This window comes from Antedon bifida, chromosome 5 (genome assembly GCF_963402885.1).
Source record: "Antedon bifida chromosome 5, ecAntBifi1.1, whole genome shotgun sequence".
Taxonomy (NCBI): domain Eukaryota; kingdom Metazoa; phylum Echinodermata; class Crinoidea; order Comatulida; family Antedonidae; genus Antedon; species Antedon bifida.
The window spans coordinates 804991-825917 of NC_136230.1; the positions used below are offsets into that span (position 1 = coordinate 804991).

At 33.6% G+C, this 20927-nt stretch overlaps 3 protein-coding genes across 6 annotated transcripts in view; 1 reads left to right on the plus strand and 2 right to left on the minus strand.

The window, feature by feature from the left end:
• Positions 1 to 284: 284 nt before the first annotated feature.
• On the minus strand, positions 285 to 2761 carry LOC144843556 (sialidase-1-like). Its single transcript, XM_078700376.1, has 3 exons — positions 2047 to 2761; positions 1533 to 1627; positions 285 to 1378 (listed from the first exon to the last, which is right to left on the minus strand). The coding sequence occupies exons 1-3, from the start codon at positions 2663 to 2665 to the stop codon at positions 962 to 964; spliced, it is 1131 nt and encodes a 376-aa protein (XP_078556502.1). The 5' UTR covers positions 2666 to 2761; the 3' UTR covers positions 285 to 961.
• Positions 2762 to 2936: 175 nt separating this feature from the next.
• The window catches only part of LOC144843557 (carbohydrate sulfotransferase 11-like), a 35051-nt gene continuing 17060 nt past the window's right edge, over positions 2937 to 20927 (minus strand). Inside the window, exons 2-5 of one of the 4 annotated variants that reach the window (XM_078700377.1) lie at positions 12303 to 12371; positions 7327 to 7439; positions 7130 to 7197; positions 5586 to 6600 (exon numbers count right to left, since the gene is read on the minus strand). In XM_078700377.1, the coding sequence (XP_078556503.1) occupies positions 5749 to 6600; positions 7130 to 7197; positions 7327 to 7402 (996 nt within the window). In that variant the 5' untranslated portion in view covers positions 7403 to 7439; positions 12303 to 12371 and the 3' untranslated portion in view covers positions 5586 to 5748. Of the gene's footprint in view, positions 4341 to 4662; positions 4761 to 4998; positions 5209 to 5585; positions 6601 to 7129; positions 7198 to 7326; positions 7440 to 12302; positions 12372 to 20927 lie in introns of those variants that run through there. The other 3 variants (XM_078700381.1, XM_078700378.1, XM_078700379.1) reach the window with 3 other exon arrangements.
• Positions 8283 to 20624, plus strand: LOC144843553 (uncharacterized). The gene is made up of 28 exons (XM_078700374.1): positions 8283 to 8567; positions 8829 to 8873; positions 9078 to 9131; positions 10044 to 10130; positions 10254 to 10274; positions 10473 to 10496; positions 10737 to 10777; positions 10951 to 11049; positions 11242 to 11297; positions 11451 to 11555; positions 11874 to 11946; positions 12168 to 12198; positions 12344 to 12448; positions 12769 to 12894; positions 13110 to 13259; positions 13732 to 13865; positions 14144 to 14498; positions 14855 to 15112; positions 15241 to 15304; positions 15836 to 16044; positions 16348 to 16488; positions 17194 to 17351; positions 17759 to 17817; positions 18128 to 18501; positions 18792 to 18881; positions 19345 to 19504; positions 19996 to 20168; positions 20421 to 20624. Exons 1-28 carry the CDS (start codon positions 8289 to 8291, stop codon positions 20535 to 20537), a joined length of 3588 nt encoding a protein of 1195 aa, XP_078556500.1. The 5' UTR covers positions 8283 to 8288; the 3' UTR covers positions 20538 to 20624.

The window sequence follows — 20927 nt, forward strand, 5'->3', positions numbered from 1 at the left end:
AATAGTTAATATTCATCATAATGACTTCTTTTGTTGCTAAAAAGAATATGAATGGTCTCTAGAGATAGCTGGAGTTATTACACCGCGCAATGATATTAGATGTTATATTTAATATGAGATTGACTGTTCTATTTATATTAAAGACAAAATTGTCTCTCTGAAAAAAAAATAATTTTGTTGAATATTTCACTTTAATAATAGTTAATATTCATTTTGACAAAAATATGGATTATGAAATCATTATTGTTTCTGGTTTACTGCAAAACTGCAAAATAATATTTGATTTTATTAATCTTTATTTTCAATACTCTTTAATATCTGCTTTTTCAAAATAAATATATAATTTATCTATAGGCCTATATAACAATGTTGGATCCCCTCTTAGTATTCGGTTTAGTTCTGATTTGTAAGAAAAAGTATATGCTTATTAGATTCCTACAGTACCTGTGGTGAGTTTGTACTATTCTATTTATAGTTTTTGTTACGTATCAAACTCACTGACATTTTACATTTGTTTTTACTATACGTCTTTAAGTACTGTAAATTGTACGCATTGGAATTCAATTCAACGCAGCTTGGATCGTTAACGTACAGCCTACAAAACGCAAGTTTTGCACATAGGTAGGCGTAAGTTTAAATCGTCCTCCATTCTACTAGCACGACTTCTACTCCGTGTCTTCTGACACATCGTGTTACATAAACGTAAGTACATTGCATAAAAGAAAAGCTATGCAAAACTTGCATCATGTACGCGAACGGTGACCATTGGACCGTAAAGCCTGGTGGACACTAGGACACAACGCACTGTCGTTTGTGATTGGTTAATTCGCTTACGTTACGGTCTACGTCCTTACTTTGCGTCCAAATGGGAACCAAGCTTTAGAGCGCGTCGTAGATTTAACGTATAGAGAGAAATGCCTGTTATCTATCCTCATCTCCTCTGTTCTGTATTCTTCACCAGCTAGTTGATCTTCACAAGTGTAAACCAAATGCTACCAGCATCACTCTTCCCGTTCATACTTCTTTCATACACAACCGCAACGTGGTTCTCATCCACACTAGTCAACGTCGAATAGGCAGCTTCACCGGGGTAGATACTAAGTGCACCGTCCCAAGTTTTTCCTTCATTCTCACTCCATCTCAATGTGATGTTCTTCCTAGCGGAAGCATTAGCTGCGTTGCTGAAGAATAGGTAGTCTCCGTGTAAAAGAATTGCTCCAGCATCCGTCGGATCTACCAAGGTGGCATCGAAGTAGATGCTGTCAAACGCAATCGTATCACCTCCGTCATCGCTACGTAGAATAATACGACAAGCACACTGGTATTTTAACGCATTTCGAGCGTTAAACAAAATAGAACCGTTTTTTAATTCAACAATCTAAAAAAGGAGAAAAAAATATTCATTAAAAACTTAACAGAACAGTAAAACGGACTATACAACAAGACTGCTGATGCAGAGTATTTAAAAAAAACCCGTAAATCATCATCAAATCAAATTGATGATTAATACGGTACATTTTACAGCAGCTCACCTGAACTTCAGAAGCAAAAAATCCACCTGATTTTATTGTCCCGTACTTCGGAAGAGAAGGTTGAGACGCACCACGCTTCCATGTAACACCCTGGTCTACAAATAACAAATATAAACAAAAACAAAAATATTACAGGAAAAAATAATAATTAGGCCTATATAAATATTATGAAACTTCTTTTTGTATCTATCACGCAAGAGGCACATTGGTGCACGCGTACCATATAATTAGCGAACGAATAAAAGTTGAACTGTATTATACCATCGGCTTTATGATGATCAGATTTAGTGTACACCATCGGGAGATGATTCTATGCTCTTTTTTCTTTCGTGCATACAGAACCGACGGCTTAACGTCACATCCAACTGACGTGACAAGGGGTAACGGACAACCGGATGACAGGGTCACACGGTCAGTCCAATCCTCGATTTCTTATGACAAGGCTAGGGCCTACCATACCGGTAGCTAATATAATTTTCGTAGGTAAGCGATGCAAAGAAAAACAATCACATACCGTCACTTATAATGCAATCCAAACCGTGATAGTTTTCATTAACGGTATGGCCACACACAACTAAACGCCCTCTATGTGGTTCCAGCTTCTTCTGTATACCGTATCCAGGTCCGGCAGTCCAAGAATAGTTAAACAAGGCCGGGTTTGCCTTTGATATGTCAACAGGTGGTTGCCATGATATCCCGTCATCGACAGATTTCAACATGTAATTTGATGTCACGCCTCCTTTACATAACCTATGAGCACATACAGTAAACATTATTAACAATTCTGATTGCTCAGCATTGTATAACGTTGCTCCGAGATTAATACCATCATTAGTAACCAAGTCCGAGACAAGAAATGCCATGTCGGACCAGTTGTAACCTCCATCGACAGACGATCTACCGGCCAGGAATTTAGACTTTGCATCTGCTCTTGAGTATTTCCGGGCTTCTACGTAAACAACCACCGTGCCTTTTGGAGTTAAGGTAGCCACGGGGATTCTGTATGCGTATACTTCACCCTGACTTCCTCCTTCAAACAATACTTGCTCCAGCACGATCTCAGGCTTCAATCCAAAACATACGCTAAACAAAAACAATTGCAAAAGAGCAGAAATGTTTTGTATGTACACCATTTTAACAGACTATAATCACGGATTTCTCGTATGCCTACAAACCCGAACAAACAATGGACACAAGTAAACAATGCACACAATGATATGAGGTCACACCATTATGAATAATAGGGTAGAAGGAAACAAACAAGCAAGTCGACTGTTTTGGTCATAATGTAAATCCTATGAAAACGATGCTTTGCGAATATTAGGAATGTGAACGAAGCAATGTCATTCCTATAGTGTAACAATAATCGATTAAAGTTTGATAATACTAAACTAACTCTAAAGAAAGTTGAACAAACTACATTTCCCCGTAACATCACAACATTTTACTATCATTACATTACATTATTATCCAACATTATAATTTACTATTACAACATTTGTAAATTTAAATTAAACAATACTTTATTAAGAGATTCTCTATAATTATGAAAATAAATATGAAATTAAATAGATTTACGTTTATAAATTGATCCTCCGAATCGTTATTTACTGTTTAGTTTAGATATCTATATGGACCCAGTTGGAAAGGAGTTTTTAGCTATTTGTTTTCGTTGATGTTTGCTTATTTTTACAAAATAAAAGAAAAGACCAGTGTGTTTGCAACTTAGCTTGTTGTCTTAGTAATCTTTATACATTCACCAGCTGAAAATGTTTTACTTCCGCCGATTAACATTCTCAAACTTACTGAACTATCTCTTTAAATCGTTTGGAATAAAAAAGAAGTTATTCACATTAGTGGTCTGCCAAATCTTTATTGTTCTTTCAAAAGGGGGAAAAATTAAGTTTCAAAATGGGTTTGTATAACCAAAAAGCATAAAATCGAGTTTGTATCTCTGATATAGTTTAGCTTTATCGGAAATATATGAATAGGCCTTCTTGAATTTGTCTTCATTCGAACTATTTGTAAGGTGACGTCCCGATGCAGTTGGAAACGTTAGATCAGTTACGTTTGAAAGTGTTAAAATATATTTTGCTTCGTTTTTCATATCCTCAAAATGTCCAACCACGTCATAATTAATATCACATGGATAACAACCCTTATACATTTCCCCCCAATGAGTGTTATGGTACTTTCCAGAAAGGACAAAATTAACAAACTCATGAAAATGAATTTCAGAAGTTTCGTTTTTCTTGGTATATTCGTAAAGCGGTTTCATTTTCTTTATGTATTCAGCAAATCCTATTATGTAATTTTTATCCTCCCTTGTACGAATTTTATCATTATAAGTCGATAGTAGTCGTGTAAACGGATGTCTAACAAACATGAATTTGGTGTACGTAGCCATTATGTTGTCTTGTTCTTTTTTTGGAAAACTCGACAGCCGTGGTACGTGCTTCTTCCATGCAGCGGATACTTCAGGTGCTGTCATTTTCATTACTTCAGTATATTCCTTATACCCAGAAAGGACCAACATAATTCGACACCAACTAACCGTTCCCGTTTTTGGTGTTTGGCAATATACCATTTTGTGTTTTTTATTCACCAACAATATCGGTGGCTTTTTCATATGTGGAATTTCTTTTCTGTGAAGATCACATGTTCTTAGAATGTGCTTTTGTCGCTGTTGATGGATGTCTGAATATTTTTTCATAAACTCTACAATTGGTTCTTCTGCTGGTTCAACTTTGACCTCTTCCACATGATTTAAGGAATGTGATCTCCGTTCCTCCCCATGTATAGTTCTTTCTATAAACAATAATTTTATTACAACATTAATGTAATCGTTGTTGTTTATTTAGTATAATATTGTGATATTTTCTTTTAATGATTTTCAAAGTTTAGTATCTATTTTCAATGGGACACAATTAATTATATGGTCTTGCTATGTTCTTGCTCAGACAATTATCTATCATTATTTATCATTTTGATGTGTGTTAGAATAGTGGCCATAGTGTTTGGTAGTAAAGATCATTTTTAATATTACAGTAGTAGTATAGTAGGCATATTATGATAAGTTCTATATTATATTATCATCAACTTAAATATACTTAATAATATTATTTCTTACCTCCGATAAAGATCAAACCTAAGAGGCCAGTAGACACAAGTATGAATAGTAGAAATGTTAAATTTCTTATTCTTTTTATACAGAGCATAATTCACATTCTGAAAATTGAGAACAAGGTACAGTAATTTAATATTTAGCCTGCATTGTAAATAAAAATAAAGAGAAATTGAAATTCTACTATAGTTTTACCCCATGAACAATTGAAGACGGTAACATATGTCACCAACTTAATGCTGATGCAATTATTCCAAAGCTTGTTCCGAACATTTTTTTGATATTCAGTGTTTGGCTTAGTGAAATTATTCTTCCATGATACAACTCATAACAAAAACTTACGATCAATCGCTCTTAAAAACGTATAATTGTGATAATCTAGGTGTTTTAACTGAAGTGTTTATCCAATCCGGCAGTACGTTCTGTTATGATCTCTCATTCTGTTTTAATTCAAGTGTTTTATGATGATTTTTAAAGAAGATTTCCTAGCGTTGTAAGGCTTTAATCATACTGATTGATCAACGGTGAAAACACGCAGCAAAACAATTATGCCTGGCTGGGATATTAGTCGAGACCACAGCCTATTATCCGAAACTGGTAAAGCGAAACATTAATTGATTGTTAAAACGCATTCTTGGACGCACCTGATTGTTCTTAACCTTAATCCGGCTTTGACAGTTCGTTAGTAGTCAAAAGTAGTAAAGAAGTTCACTTGCCAGTTACCGGTAAATTAAAGAAGTTCACTATGCCAGTTACCGGTAAACTAAAGAAGTTAGACCAGCCTAAAATTAAACATTGACACAGACGTATGGCCATATTTGTAGATAATTGTAGAAAACAATAGAACCAATTTAATAGGAACAAATAAATCACGTTTATGGTTTAGAGTAGAAATAACACTGACACGACACGTTTAAGTGCGTTATAATATTTTATTGTATGTCAGCAAAAGTTGTACAAAATAGATGCTTCTAATCCAATTTAGTTATAATATAATAAACGAATTCACGGTTATCAATACAAATTTGTTCCTTAAGAAAAGTTTATTTATTTCCATGAATATGCAACTACAGTAATATATTACAAAAGCAATTAGTTAGTATATTCTCCTTTCGAATTCAATGGAATATCGTAACCAAAAAGTGAAAAATCATATTTGTATTTATGATAGAGCTCGGCCACACGAGAGGTTTTTAACGTAGAAAATTCACGTTTAAGCTGTTCAACAGAGTTATTTTCAACTTTGCTCTGTTGTAACTTTAGTTTAGTAATGTGTGATTTTGTTAAGATGTATTTACCATCGTTCAATATGTCTTCAAAATGGCCGATAAAGTCGTATTTTATGTTACAGGGAAAACAGATTTGAGTTATCGAATTCCAGTAGAAGTCTTCAGATGATTTTGTAAGAACCAAATCAATGAAGTCCTCAAACGTAATTTCTGTAGTACCTGCAGTTCCATTCCAAGCTGGTGTATCATCAACTTTTTCCCGGTAACGTGGTACATCTTTCCCAATATTCTCTTTTCTAATAACATCTTTATCTTTGTAGGCGGAAATCAGACGCGTTAGAGGGTGTCGTGCGAACAAAACCTTTGTGTAAGTATCCATTATGCGTTTCTGATCAGCCGCATTAAAACCGGACAACTTTTTAACGTTTTTTTCACAAGCAATTTTAACTTCAGATGACGTCATTTTCCAAATGGCATTTTCAGTGTTATACTTGGATAGAATTAGCAATACTCGGCACCACATGTCATCACCAGCCTTTGACGCTTTACAGTACACTAACTTATGTTCTTCATTCACTAATAGCTTTGGTAGACGTTTCATCTTTGCTGCGGCGGTAACTTTACATTCATTCCTTGTATTGTTCATTCTTCGTCCATGGATAACCGAGTATCTATTCATAAATGCCTGAATAGTCTCTTTCTTTTCACCTTTTTTCTGTAAAACAGTAACTTAGACATTAATAAAAATATTTACAATTCAAACACATTAAGCTTGGTTCCCATTTGAATGCAACGCAAGGGCGTGACGTAAGCAACGCAAGGGAGAGAGAGAGTTGACCAATCACAACGACAGCTCTGATGATCTATTATTTCGTTGTGATTCGTCAAATGTTCTTACGGCGAGCTTATGTACGTCTTTGCATTAATTGCGTACAAATGAGAATACGCGCAACGCGCATAACTTTTAACCAATCACAAGCGACGGATTATCATTACCAACAAATGCAGCATGCGTACATCGTCGTTGTATATTGTATCCTCTCCTCTGAGTGGATAATTTAATCCATTTTTATTACGGTGTCGTGTGGCAGTGTAAACGCCTACATGTATAGTTAGTTTAACAGTTTAGAAAACTTTCAGTCTCTTCTACAATTTGTAGCGGTTTAAACACAATATGAAATGTCGTGATAATTCCACGTTTTTCCTATTTTTATTAAAAATATATATTATACTGAAACACTTACAGCATTTGAAGATGTTTCACTAGATTTTCCAATTCTTATATTTTCAACTAATTTGCCTACATCAATTGCTATGGTATAAAAGAAAGAAAAAATGTTGAATTATGGAAAGAAAAATTGAAATACATATTGAAACATTTGACACGCATGCGTCAATATAGTCATGTTATATATAAATACAATTAAAATGTTTGAATTACCTTTTATCTTGATGTTTACAATACCGAGCAAGCAACAGCATGCAAGGGCCGCTAGAAAGTAGCATTTTGTTCTCATTGTTGCTATTCGGATTTCACACAATTATTTATTATTTCTGTAATGTTAATTAAGAAAAGGTTATTATATAATTATAAACCAAAGATACAACGGAAATTATCATACTATAGCTAATACATCCAATAGAATACGCAAGCATAGGCCTAGATATTAAGTATTCATTTTGGAAAATGGTTTCCAGTGAAGAATGTAAGTAACATGAAACTAAGACGTGTAAAGTATCAACAACCCAAATGCAGAGTTGAAAGATATAGAAAAAGTGCAATACCATACCTTATCTCGCTTCTAAATGAATAATCATTATATATCACCCAGTACAGCTATGCGATTCTTATTGGTCCTTTTAGGTGGTTTTTTTTTTCTATTTTAATATTTTAATGCTAAACTTGTTGAATGTTCCTGTATTGTATTTCTTGTGTAAATTGCCTCCTTTTTTATATATAATTATCATTGGTTTTATACTTTTATACAAATTTTAATATTGAGAAAATGTAAATATCCTTGTAATTCAGCTAAGGCTGCGATGATGATAGTGAAATAAATGAAATGAAATGAAATGAAATGAGATATTATGACTATTGCTTTATTTTAAATCTTGGTGCCTATTGGTTGATGGAATGCGCAAGTCCAACGCGCGTACAATTGTGCTACTGCTGTTGTCTGGGTAACAATAAGAGCGTGCTGTAACATTAAGAACGTGCGTATTCTATTGTGAGTAAGCCTAAACAATGCGCAAAGACGCAATACTGCAAATGAACAATCAAATTTGACAGTACCGCCGGGGTGACGTGTACAGGGGGAGGGACTAGTGTCGATGAAGACATAAACATGTAACGTTGATTGCTAGGGAGAATAAAACTTCCTAAATAAATAGTCGAATGACACGATGAACAAAGCTAGAACACGCCCCACAGTTAAGACTACGCGTAAGCCTGCCATCAGACGTCAAAAGGCATCTTCTTCACCGCCGGAAATTGATTTTTCGGGACGAATGATCACACCGTCGTTATCAGACGATAATCTTGACCCTATAATACCTACCATGGAGTCTACTACCATTCCTACGTTTGAACAGAGTCTTCTAGGAACACAACCGGTTCCATTGAATGCGAAGAGATCACGGATTGAAGATGAACTTGGTGACATAACTACCAGGCTAAACCAGGTAAAACTTTTAAAACAAATATGCCTTGGTATGCCTAATTTGAATGACTATAGGCTAGGCCTAGGGCTAGGCCTATATTCTTCGTTATAACATAAAACGTCTCATTATTCGTTCAATAAATGTTGTATCTTTGTGTTATGTCATGTGGGCGTGCATTTGTGATTAATAAACAACCTCCAACACAGATGAGACTAGGGATCTTAAGTAGGCATAAAAGACGTTAAAAAACCCATTTTAATAAACAATTTTTCTCCTATATAGACTTTGACAGAATTTGAAATGTATAATGAGCCGGACAGAATAGAAGTAAGTAAAAAAATCGCAATAGGCCTATATGTTGTAATCACAGTGTAACAGGTAGACTGACGTCTCAAATTATTTACGATAAACTTAGTGAACCACTATTTTTTATGTATATGCATTGACTTATTATGTAACAGCTCCGAGTAATGAGACCAAGTTGAGACCAAGTTGCTTCTAAACATTTTCTTTTTGCTTTTGAATAAATAGAACGTTATGATTGACGACGTAACGTCTTACGTCAACGGAATGCCCAGCGGACCGGTATGTATTAAACAAACTGAAATAAAAAGTAAACAAGGCCAACAGCTATAAGTCGCGTGCTAAAACGCATAGTGATACCGGATCGACCGACATAGTGAACTATAGAGTCGCGTCCACGCGACTAAAAATTATACCAAGCATAGAAACTTACCTTATACAATATTGCAAAAACTATTTGTGGTCGAAGATTTATAAAACCAGTTAAAATTAAACTTACAATAATATTTGTTCTGCATAAACGGTCCTAAATATCGAGCGGTTTGTATCTGCAGAGCTTACAATAATCCTATTTTGACTGTGTAGACAATTACATAATTTTAATTATAAAATCAATATTTTACCATGCTTTGAATCCAGTACAGTACTTTCAACAATGGTCATGCATGAATTATTACATTGTTGAAACGTACAAGATAGGCCCCTACTCGCAGAAAAGGACAATAAAAAAAACATGCACAGACTTTTCTTTAAAACAAAGTCCATGGATGCATGCTAACGTATGGAAGGCCAAAATACACTTACAAAGTTGGTAGTAAATATACAATAACGAATTGCAGAAAAAAAGTAGTGTAGAAAAATGACCTCAAACATTACATTGCAAAATTGTTGGATCATATTCATTCATTTCCTTTATTTCGGATAGTACATCCATATACAAATCATACAAAACAACAAGAAAAAAAGATTTCAAGAAATAAAAATTCGCAAAAACAAAAACAACCTACAATATCCTAAAATATCAATTTGCACCAACGCTGATGTAGGTTGGATTGTGTGTAAATAGAAAGGAAAATTGCTGACTGGATGTCGACGAATCCTCAACACTATAGGCCAAATGGACAAAGAAAATCAAATGTACAGGAGACCTTATTAGGTATGATGGGACTAATACAATTTTGTTTACTGATTTAGATTAAGTTTCAACTGAAACAACTTTTGTCAAATTACACCGAGATGTCTCTGAAGATAGGAAGTGAGAACACCAATGGAACAGATGAGGTGCGTACGCAGGTTATCGATAACATTATTGTCCGTTATTCTTCAGATAAAACATAGGCCTAATAGAAATCAACCATAACATTTTAATCATTAAAATATGATAATTTTTTATTACAATTTCAGATGATGGCTTCGTTAGCAGAGGTGAGATATTTTGAATTACAAAAATTGTTCTAAGCAAGTATTTATTGTCATTTATTCTCTCTGTCTTGACATTTTTTCCGTCATTCAGACGCGTTCCACGGTTTGTTTCGATATTTCTCTTTTTTCTACATTTTTCTTTAAACTACAGCATATTAATAAATTAATGTTGCATAACTTTAATTATTTCTTGTTTTATAGTGTTTCATGGATGAAATGGTAATGGTGAGTTTAAACCGATTCTTTCGTATCACTGCAGTCATTAACAGCAATAAATATTCTCTATTCTCAAATTTAAATATCCTCTATTCGCCATTCCATTCCATATAGTCAATTTTGACTGAAGGATGTCTGATGATTATGATTCGTCATATATGATATAATTATTATTAACAGAATGTTATATTTTAAAAATTTGTTTTCAGTCGATTAATCAATATTCTATACAAACGTTTTTATTTTCAGGATGATATCTGTAGTCCGGATGACTTAATATCAAACCTTCAGTAAGAATACAAATTGTTGCTTTACGAATGATCATTATTTAGCCACAGTGTAATACCGACCTTTCGTTATAACACCGCGCCACGCGATTGGGTGGGTTGCTATATAAATGCAATACTTATATGTCCATGAATATACTCTTTGCAACAACTTTTAAGATATTTTATGTTTACAGAGAGAGTATGACATCAACAAAGATGGGGTTCGAAAAGCTGAAGATGTTAAATCGTAAAATTCTTTCTAGTAAAGTTCAAAATATCGATCAAGTTAAAAGGTAAGCCTACGGTACCAGTAAAGTTTGGAAAACGTAATTGTAATATGCCTGAAATGTTGGTATACACAAAGATATATTCTAATATCTCAATGGATGGTACTGTATACCTGTCAGGGAGAATTCTTCAGAACAATAGAAAGTAGACGAAAAGGGACAAGGTACATTAATCTATGATGGACTATTCTCTTACAGTGACAAGATGGCACTTGAACAGAAAGTAGTATCGAAATTCAAGTCAATACTTAACAGTAAGTTAAGGACTGTGATGAAAAAGATATGTATTATACATAATTAGTTATAACTTACAATGGGCCTGATCATGAAGTTATTTATGAACCTATAGTAAGAATTACCATATTCGCAGTGCTATTTTGACGGCGAGTTTTTTCTTTATTATTTAGATAAAAAGATCAAAGATATAAAAGCTAACCGGACTGTTCACTGGAAATATGCCTCAAATGAAATCGTCTCACTTTTGAAGAAAGTTCGGATTGAGGGCGTTTCAAGTAAGTATATATATTATTTTTTGACACGACATGATGCATCAAATAATTAACAGACGAGAAGAAAAATTGAATTTGACACGATTTGAGGCTAAGTTATTTATCAAGAGGAAGATCGTCCAGTCTCCCTCTTTAATCGTTCATATTGAATTTACTCTTCTTCAATCTGCCGCCAATCATTAAGGAAATACATAAGCATATTTGACGCGAACAAACGAAAACAATTAATTGGCACGCATATAAATAGATAAACAAAGATTGTGATATTGAGATATAACTGGACATTTATATTTATATTTTTCAATGCTATTCAATTTTAAGATATTGAAATTCTTGAAGAAAAACTGGAACAGGTTATTCATATTGTTGAAGATCAGGCTAAGACTGTTTCTCAGTAAGTCAAAAAATCTAAGTAAGTCAGTAAAATCTAAGTAAGTCAGTAAAATCTAAGTAAGTCTGTACAGTCTTCAGTGGAAAAAGTTGTGCGCTTATAAAGGCCTAATTATATTCGACAGACGACGGAACTTTCATTGTTTGTGCATGTTGTCTGTTTGAATATTTTGCACATATTTGTTTTATGCAACAAGATGATTCTTAACTGAAAATCTCTTACAGAATGCAAAGTAAATTGAAAGACAAAGATGACGTAAGTTAACAGTTTTTTTAACAATAAATTCAGATGGTCATCATCAACGACTTTGTACGCGCGCGTCCAATTTATGTCTATCCAACATACACATACATACATACCTACAGTATGTTCTATTGATTTGACTACTCTGTATACTTAGGTAATAGATGAGATGGAACGAAAACAATCTGAAATGGAAGGAGAAATAATGCTGTTAGTTGATGAAAAAGAAAAGTTAAAGAACCGTGTGCGCTCTCTGATCAAGGTATTGCAAATTGTATAGAAAGAAACCGTAGTTTTCGTGGTCTTGATGTTCTTTCAAATGATAGACAGTAATCGAAAAGTTTAATAATCTTTCGATTTTGTAAAGTTTCCATAAGTACAACGGCGTTAGGCTACGCAAGAAGGACGTAACCAAGTAATTTTCATCATTCGAACTGTCGCTAGTTTGTCAACTCACTTAATTTGTACAATGTCGTTTGGTGCCCGTGTCCTAATGTGAACACATATTTACTTTATAACTGCTTTTGTACTACATTTGAATACATGGTATCATTTAATTTAAGCCTTCTTAATATAATTTAGAAATTAAAAGCTGCCAGAGCCGGTAATGCGATGACTCATTACGAAAACGAGGCGCCACTGGATGAAGAATCATATGCGTACGCAAGATACGATGGTAGCGAATCAGAACATATTCAATATCCACAGGTAAATATCATCATCATCATCATCATCATCATTATCATCACAGTGTTTCTCCTATTTTGATTGGTTATACACTTAAGGTCAATAAAAAAGAGTTCATCATCGTCATGATATTCTTTTTTTAAACTTTATATTATATTCTGTTTTCACTATAAAATATTGAATACAATCAATCAATATTGAATTTATTAAAATAACCTTTTACTGAATTACTAAAGGTGTACGCCAGTGACAACTTTGATGTGCGCATATCGTGTGATGACTCCACAGCGAATGACATGACATTCTACGACATTGATGACTCGTCAAAGATGATTGATGCACTAACAGACAAAATATTATCTTTGGAAAAACAAATTATTCAAAAGGTATTTACACAGAACCATTACTATACAGTCAACGCTCACAATAACAAGGTAACGCCTGCAAGTGGTAGTAATTGCCTACTACTGCTTCCGGCTACTGCTACTTAGTACGTTAGTCCCTACTAGCTGCTACTACAGTCAACGCACCCAAATACCGGACTCTGTAAAACTCTCCCAAAGATAGAAAGACTTTTGCCAAGGTTCAAAACGTCCCAAATCATTAAAAATACATTCCGAATACCAGATTTTTCATAATATTGGGCCAGCCAAAGGGTGTCTAATAGTAGGAGAGTTAACTGATCTAGTAACCAAGACCTAAGCACTAATTGAAATCTATTTATAAATTGTTTTTAAGTGATTAATTTGTTAGCTGTTCCTTGGCTGAATAATAATAATATAGAATATTAATAAAATAGTCGGTTGAACTTTTATTTGATTTACTATAAAAAATGAAAAATCTTATTTTTCCAATTAGGAAATGCGAATAATGAAGATTGATAACAACTATCAGGAATTAGCTGAAGTAGTAAAGACGACTTCCCCAAATGTTATTGCGAACTTGACGTTTGATTTAGAATCGCACGAATATAAGTCTGAACTTAATACAAAGTAAGATACATTGAAAAAATTCCTCCAACACCTAATCAATTATTCAATGTATTAAAAAAGTCTCCAGAAATGGAGAGATACATTAACATTTTTAAACAAAAGCAATCAATCTTCTATTTTGTTTCTATATTAGTATTTAGAACAAAGTCTTCTTTAAAAAAATCAACAAAAAAAATCAATTTAGAGTGAAAAATTATTTCGGTTATGAAAGGTATTGTAAGTATTAGCTTTAACATTATTGTTTAACATACGGAAATTAAAAGCAATATCTATTACAGATCAATTTGTAAAGATTGTAACTGTGTTACGAAAGAGAAAGGGTCTACACAAGTTCAGAAAATTGAAACAGCCGAAGAACAGGAGAAGATAGCTAAATTTGAACAGGATAACACGGCATTGAGAGCAGATTTGGCACGGGTGCGAGCCGAACTTGATGGAAATCGCGCACGACTAGCAAAGACCAAGTGGGAACTAATCACGTTAAGATATGTGGATAATAAATCGACGCGGCTTCCTAGGCCTTTTTCTGGTAACAATGGAGAAACGAACGAAGAGGTTGACGAGCAAGAGGACAAGATGGACGAGCAAGAGGACAAGATGTATGAGATGAAGACAGATGAAACTTCAAAGAGGGTATGATAACATTATTATTCAACTTTGTTCACATGCATTATTTTATTTCGTCGTAGAATGGATCTTATCAAATAAAATGGCGTTGTATCTTCACTAGAAACCTTTAATGTTTTGGTTTGCGAAATCGTAGTTTGCTCGACTTCTGCAAATTTGTTTGCTGCGGTTTTACTACACTAGGATACTTTGGCAAACTTGTTTTCTGCAGTGTTACTACACTTATCTAACAAACTTAGTTTGCTTGAACATTTGTAGACTAAGCCCAAGACAACAAAAAAGACTAAAAGAAATAAATATAAAACAAACCCCAAAATAGTAAAATTGAATTCAGTCATTGTAAATTATGAATATATTTTAAGGATTCAACAACAAGAAAGATCACATTTAAAGGTGTCGTTAAGAAGATCGTAGCTCCTGTACAAATGCAAGCAAGAACACCAAACAAATTGTTTATTACGCAACAACGTAATGCGACCTTTAAGGACGAGTTTGAGGCGTATGCCAGCGTACTTAAACAAGTGGATCAACCAGTAAAACAAATAACAATGTCCAGAATAAAACAACAATCCAACGCTGGTGGTGCTGTTGAAGTCGAGCAAGTTAATCTTGCACATCAAGTACGTAACAATTGTGCTCTATCTCTGTTATCCATGTTACCATGACTTTCACTATTCTATATATTGACATTTTATTCTAGGCCTCTTTCAGACTCTTTGTTATAGTTATTATATAAACTTTCTTTTAGGGCGTGCAGACCGATCCAGCAATGGACCCGCTTGGGGCGTGGTCAAATGGTATTGAAGTAGTCACTGTGAGTTATATTTTACTTTTATAAATTGAAAGACTAATTATGTTCCAAACTACCACTGCCCTCTATGTCTGCCCTGTTCCCCTTCACCCTCTCGCTTCATATAGTAGGCCTGGTTGTAACCCACTTTAAAATCAACTGCATTTTAATACTATGTACAATTTTCAGTTCGAGGTAAGACAACAAAATAAAGATTAGTTTTAGAAAACTATGGAACTTCAAAAATTAGATATTATACAATGAATGTTTATGAGTGCAATGGTACAAATAATGTTAATGATGTGAAAGATGAAAGTTTCTATTTTTATCGTTTCTCGCGTGATTGCTCTTCCGTAAGAATGAACGCTCTGCATTATAAGGAAGTTTAACGGGAATATAACGAAATTCAATGGTCATATTTTGTTGATGATGTATGTGTTCAAAGGAGTGATTGAGAGATTGATATCATGTGACACACACTCCTCCAATCAAATGGTAGGAATCTATACTTAGGAGGTGTGTTATAAATTGTAAAATGGAGAATCTCTTCTACAGGATGATGTCAACAAGATGTCATCCAGATTAAGTGTGAAGCTACCACTACAGACGCATAACCTACCAGCGCCACCAACAGAATGGGAAAACTTTGACCCCACACCAGATATTGCCGACACCGAAATGCATACGTCACAAGTAGAATCATTTCCAGACCCGGATCAACTCAGAAATAACAACGATGTTATTGCATTTGTTGAAAGGGAGGTAAACGGAATTCTCTGTTTCTTATTAATACAATTGCGTGGCCAAAAACGGAGCTTATAATCTTTAGTGCAGCAAGGTACGAATAAAATTGTACTATTTTCATTTCATAGCATTTATTTACAAACTCTGACAAAAAAGGAAAGGAGAAATACAATGCATATAAAATAAAGATAATAGACAGATGCCCGGAAAGATGAAGACAAACATCTTGTGGTGGGCGAGCTTTTAAAAAAAAGAGAAGAAAAAAATAACCCGTACCCAATTATTACTGTAAGCCATTACAATTATTTATTTTTTCCAAAGCTGGAACGTATGGTACAAGGTATCATCGGATTTACAGAATATTTAAATTCAGTGATTGAAAAGGAGACAGATGGCTTAAACAATGTCAATAAAAAACTGAGGATGGCTTTGTCGGAAAGGACTATCATGGCAATTGGACAGGTAATACGTCATAACGATCGATGATCAATAGATAAATATGCATTTTTCATACCTAAAACAAAATGATTTTAAACAATTTTCATCCAAAAACTATAGGATTATCATCTATGCTGCCTTATGAAAATAATATTTCCACACGTCCAATCAAATGACGTCATGATTAGTAAGAGCAATAATATCGTTACAATTCAACGATTTTATTGTTTTTATTGATCATGACGTCATTTGATTGGATTTAAAAAAATATTATTATTATTACAGCATACATGATTATACTATAGTTCTAGAACGAAAACTGTTCTAATTTCTGTTGTTTATCTATTTATCGTCGATCGTTATCTTCCTAGTGCAAAAGAACCTTAAATCTACGATTTCCATCTATCTGATAGGACAGTGATTCATTTACTTTTGGTAATCCTTGGCCACATGCGTCTAAAGACATAAATGAATAATGATAATAAAAAGTTAAGATAGTACGTTAAACCTGATAGCCTACAGATTAATGTTCAATGCCATATGTTTTACAACGTACCTTTCGTGCCAACTACAGTGATAAAGTTTAAAGATGTATAATATCCTTGAGAACCAATTACATGGTAGTCAAAGAATACCGGCCGTAACGAATGTTCTCCTCAGTGCTTTATTTTTATGTTTTACTGAAAGGAATAAATAAGTAAATAATAAATATTTATGTGTTATAACCAGAAATTGAACAAGAGCCAAGTAAAGGAAGAAGGTCGTGCTAGCAGAGGTTCTCGTTCTAAGACACCCACAACGATTGGACGGTTTGAACTTGCAACTAATGCAAAACCTTCCAAATACGTTCACAATAAATACTTCGCAAGCTATTCGTTTGGAAAGAGGTAAACTACTTCTAAGCCTTGTTTCCACTATTGGACAAAACGTAAGAACGCATGATATATAGTCCAACCAACCAACTTAGGGTCGATCCATCGCATGTGATGAGTAAAATTACGTTGCTGTACTTGCACGTACTTACTTTACGTCAAAATGTTTACATACGCGTACAAATGATGTCTTAAGCTCAAACTAGTTTGACACAAAATGTGCTCAAATATGGTAATGATGTGCCCAAATATGGTAGTGATATGACATCATCATATATATATATATGGGCACACTTTTTTTGTCACATAAAGTTAGATAGTGTAGACAGACCTTTTGTTGTCAAATAACAAATTGCTGACCAGTCTTACATTAATTATATACTAAAACTAATACTATTTAAATATAATGTTCTAATCAACAGAAAAGTCGACGACCCAACTCATCCCCCACCGATCGGCTCCAATCGATATGCAAGTCCATGTAAGAACTTTTTTATATGTTTATTAACAATAGGAAAGTTGTTTGATGAGATTCTTGATTCTCAAACCGATGTGTTTTAATGTAAAGTAAAGTGTACTCCATTCAATTGGTTTGATATACACTCATTATTGAATGTTTTATACAGTTGATTTAGTCTTATCTTAAACTTTTTTAAAAGTTTAAGATAAGACCAAAAGTCAATGACAATTACACATTATACTATTATTATTATTATTGACAAATATAATAATACGAAGTGGCAATTTGGGATGATGTGCATCGGCAATACAGTATTAGTAATTTGTTTCAGTTACTCCCCCACCGCCCTGGTACAACATAGCAGAGACCCACATACAGGCGAGTGAAGCAAAGGCCAGATCACAAAGAAACAGCATCGACGCGGCGGCGGTCGACCTCGGCTTAACTGACCAACTGAAAAAACAAGTCACCATGATAGGTGAACATGCCATCCGGGTTCTGCGAGGAACCAGCTTGATTTTCCAGGAAAGCTTTGAGGAACAGATCAAAGAATATTCACAACTTCACGACGCATGCTCAAATAAAATTCCGGAATGGAAGAAGAACATTGCTGCATCACTTCGACAAGGGAGGTTGTCTGATGGTGGTCTTAATGTAAACCCTTTAGTTATAAAAAGCTCTAGTTCTGAACGGAGAATAGATGAGGTAGCATAGTTTTTAACATTTAATAAAGTTGATTTTGTTCCGTTTCCTTTCTTTTAACAAATATCAATACATCCCAAAGAAAGGATACAAATAAACAGAAGATGAAATAATACTGTTGCTATCCAGTTTAAAATTCAGGTTAAAAAATAACTAGAAAGACTATAGTAAAAATAACTATCTAAACAAACTCTTCATAAGCCTAAAATGAAGCGTATACTTCCTAACCACTTACTTACGTTAACATTAACTAAACATAACCATAACCTAAATTAAAATGTCGTCTTTTTAAGTCAAAAGAAAGACACCATGAGAAGGAGAACGAGCGGAATGGCAGGACGTTGTGTGTGTTGCGATCGACTCAATCTTTAAGCTCATTAGAGGTAAGAGAACCATACAGAGTTCATATGATAAATTAAATATTTTATACTATAGAGACATGTACACACTATTTAATTATTTCTAGACTATAATTTAATTCTTTTTCTGTTTGTACGTTTGTTGATATGGATGAAATTTCCGAAATAAAAAGGAATTTAATTGAATTAATCTACGATTTCCACCTATCTGATAGGACAGTGATTCATTTACTTTTGGTAATCCTTGGCTAAAGACATAAATGAATAATGATAATAACAAGTTACGATACGTTACTTACGTTAAACCTGATACAGATTAATGTTCAATGTAATACGGATCGACCTTTCGTGCCAAATACGGTGATAAAGTTTAAAGATGTACAATATCCTTGAAACCAATCGAAAATGAGGAGGAAGTTAATCTAGTTTGGATTTGTCTCGGCAATTCATAGCACACGGATCTAGATATATATTTTCTATTATATAGAACTCACACAGATATTTACCATCGCTGATGGTCCATAAAAATCTTGATAATATAAACAGACCTGAAATGAAGATCCCGAAGGCAGTGATACCAAGGAAGGGTACTATTATGCTACACACCAATCATCTACAGAAGGAAGAGACTAAGCTATCTGATAAAGGTATACACTATCATGGTTAAAACAAAGAAGAAGAAAAACCAGACATATCACAATATTATTGCGCTATAAATATTAGGGATTTCTTGAATGTATTTTTAATGAAATTCTTCTTCTTTCTAAAATCAACATTTCATGGACCCGTTCCACACCGGATTTGATTATTCTCTCAATTTGAATGTATCTTTTTTACTTCTGATTGTTACAATTCAATCTATATTCAATAGTATTCCATATTGTACACATCAATAAACTATAAGTATAATGTATTATAATAAGGTCTTGAATATTAAATATTTAATATATTATTTCATATATCTCTTCATAACATTCACATTCTTAAGCAACATAACAAAATAGTACTGTAATCATTTTAAATCATTCTATCCATATTTGTGTGTCATATAAAAACTAGGTCAATACTATACCAGTAATTAATAAAATTGACCAATTTATTAATCTATATTATTAAAATAAAAACCTTATTTTTTAAGGGTATGACGAAAAGAAACGTTTTAGGCCAGTGCCAGTTTCTCACAAAAAGCTAATGGCTAAACAAAAGGATATGCTTGGTAGAGTCTATAAACCAGAGAGTGTTCCAGAGCAGGACTTTACCAATGGGCCTAGAACTGTATTGGAACTAAGCCAACAGATTGTAGAATTTAAGGTACATCACAGCGTTTAAATTTAACCATATAATTTTAGTTGTAAATAGCGGCTAAACAAAAGAAATTAAACAAATACAAAGCAAAAATAATAAAATATAATTTAAATTAGTTTTTTGGATGCTTTGTACTGTAATTAGGCGATGTTAGAAAGGATATTTTAGTTTTTTGATTCCGTAAGTCCGTAATATCAGCAACAGAGTTTTAGTTGAATCCAGGTGTTTATTATGCAAATTAAATTGGTTTTTTTTCAGCGTAAAAATACGAGAGAGTTACCGCCATTGCCAGCCAAGCAGGTGATAGAAAAGGCACAGAAAATGCTTGTAACAGACAACACTACCGCAAAGGATAAATTATTGATGCATTCCTAATAATTATTAATCATGAATAAGTATAATAAAATAATAATAGTATAAGAAAGGAATATTATACGCAACTAAAACACTATGAAATGAAACAATAAAACTCTGAATAAACAGAATACAAGGTGACTAGTATAAATGAATGTGATTATCGTGTGATTATGTTGTACTGTAAAAAATAATATCTTTATTTTGTCAAGACAACCGAATTATATGATGAATCTGACCGATTTTCTCGGTTGTAGAGTCAACCCCCGCCCCCGCCACTACCCCACCAATATTAATAATAATCAGTAATAATAATAGACCAACGTTAATAAGTTCCAACTTTTATTTCGACCAATGGCTGTACTCAAGCTTACTATACGACTGTCATAAAACACGGTCTCTATTGGATAT

Excerpts from the sequence above, each read along its gene's own strand:
- LOC144843553 (XM_078700374.1), top strand. The coding sequence starts at position 8,289 with ATGAACAAAGCTAGAACACGCCCCACAGTTAAGACTACGCGTAAGCCT. Across the intron at positions 11,947-12,167 it reads CAGGCTAAGACTGTTTCTCA|AATGCAAAGTAAATTGAAAG; the intron begins GTAAGTCAAAAA and ends AATCTCTTACAG. Across the intron at positions 17,352-17,758 it reads AGCTATTCGTTTGGAAAGAG|AAAAGTCGACGACCCAACTC; the intron begins GTAAACTACTTC and ends TCTAATCAACAG.
- LOC144843556 (XM_078700376.1), bottom strand. The coding sequence starts at position 2,665 with ATGGTGTACATACAAAACATTTCTGCTCTTTTGCAATTGTTTTTGTTT. Across the intron at positions 1,628-2,046 it reads GGATTGCATTATAAGTGACG|ACCAGGGTGTTACATGGAAG; the intron begins GTATGTGATTGT and ends TGTTATTTGTAG. Across the intron at positions 1,379-1,532 it reads TTTTTGCTTCTGAAGTTCAG|ATTGTTGAATTAAAAAACGG; the intron begins GTGAGCTGCTGT and ends CTCCTTTTTTAG.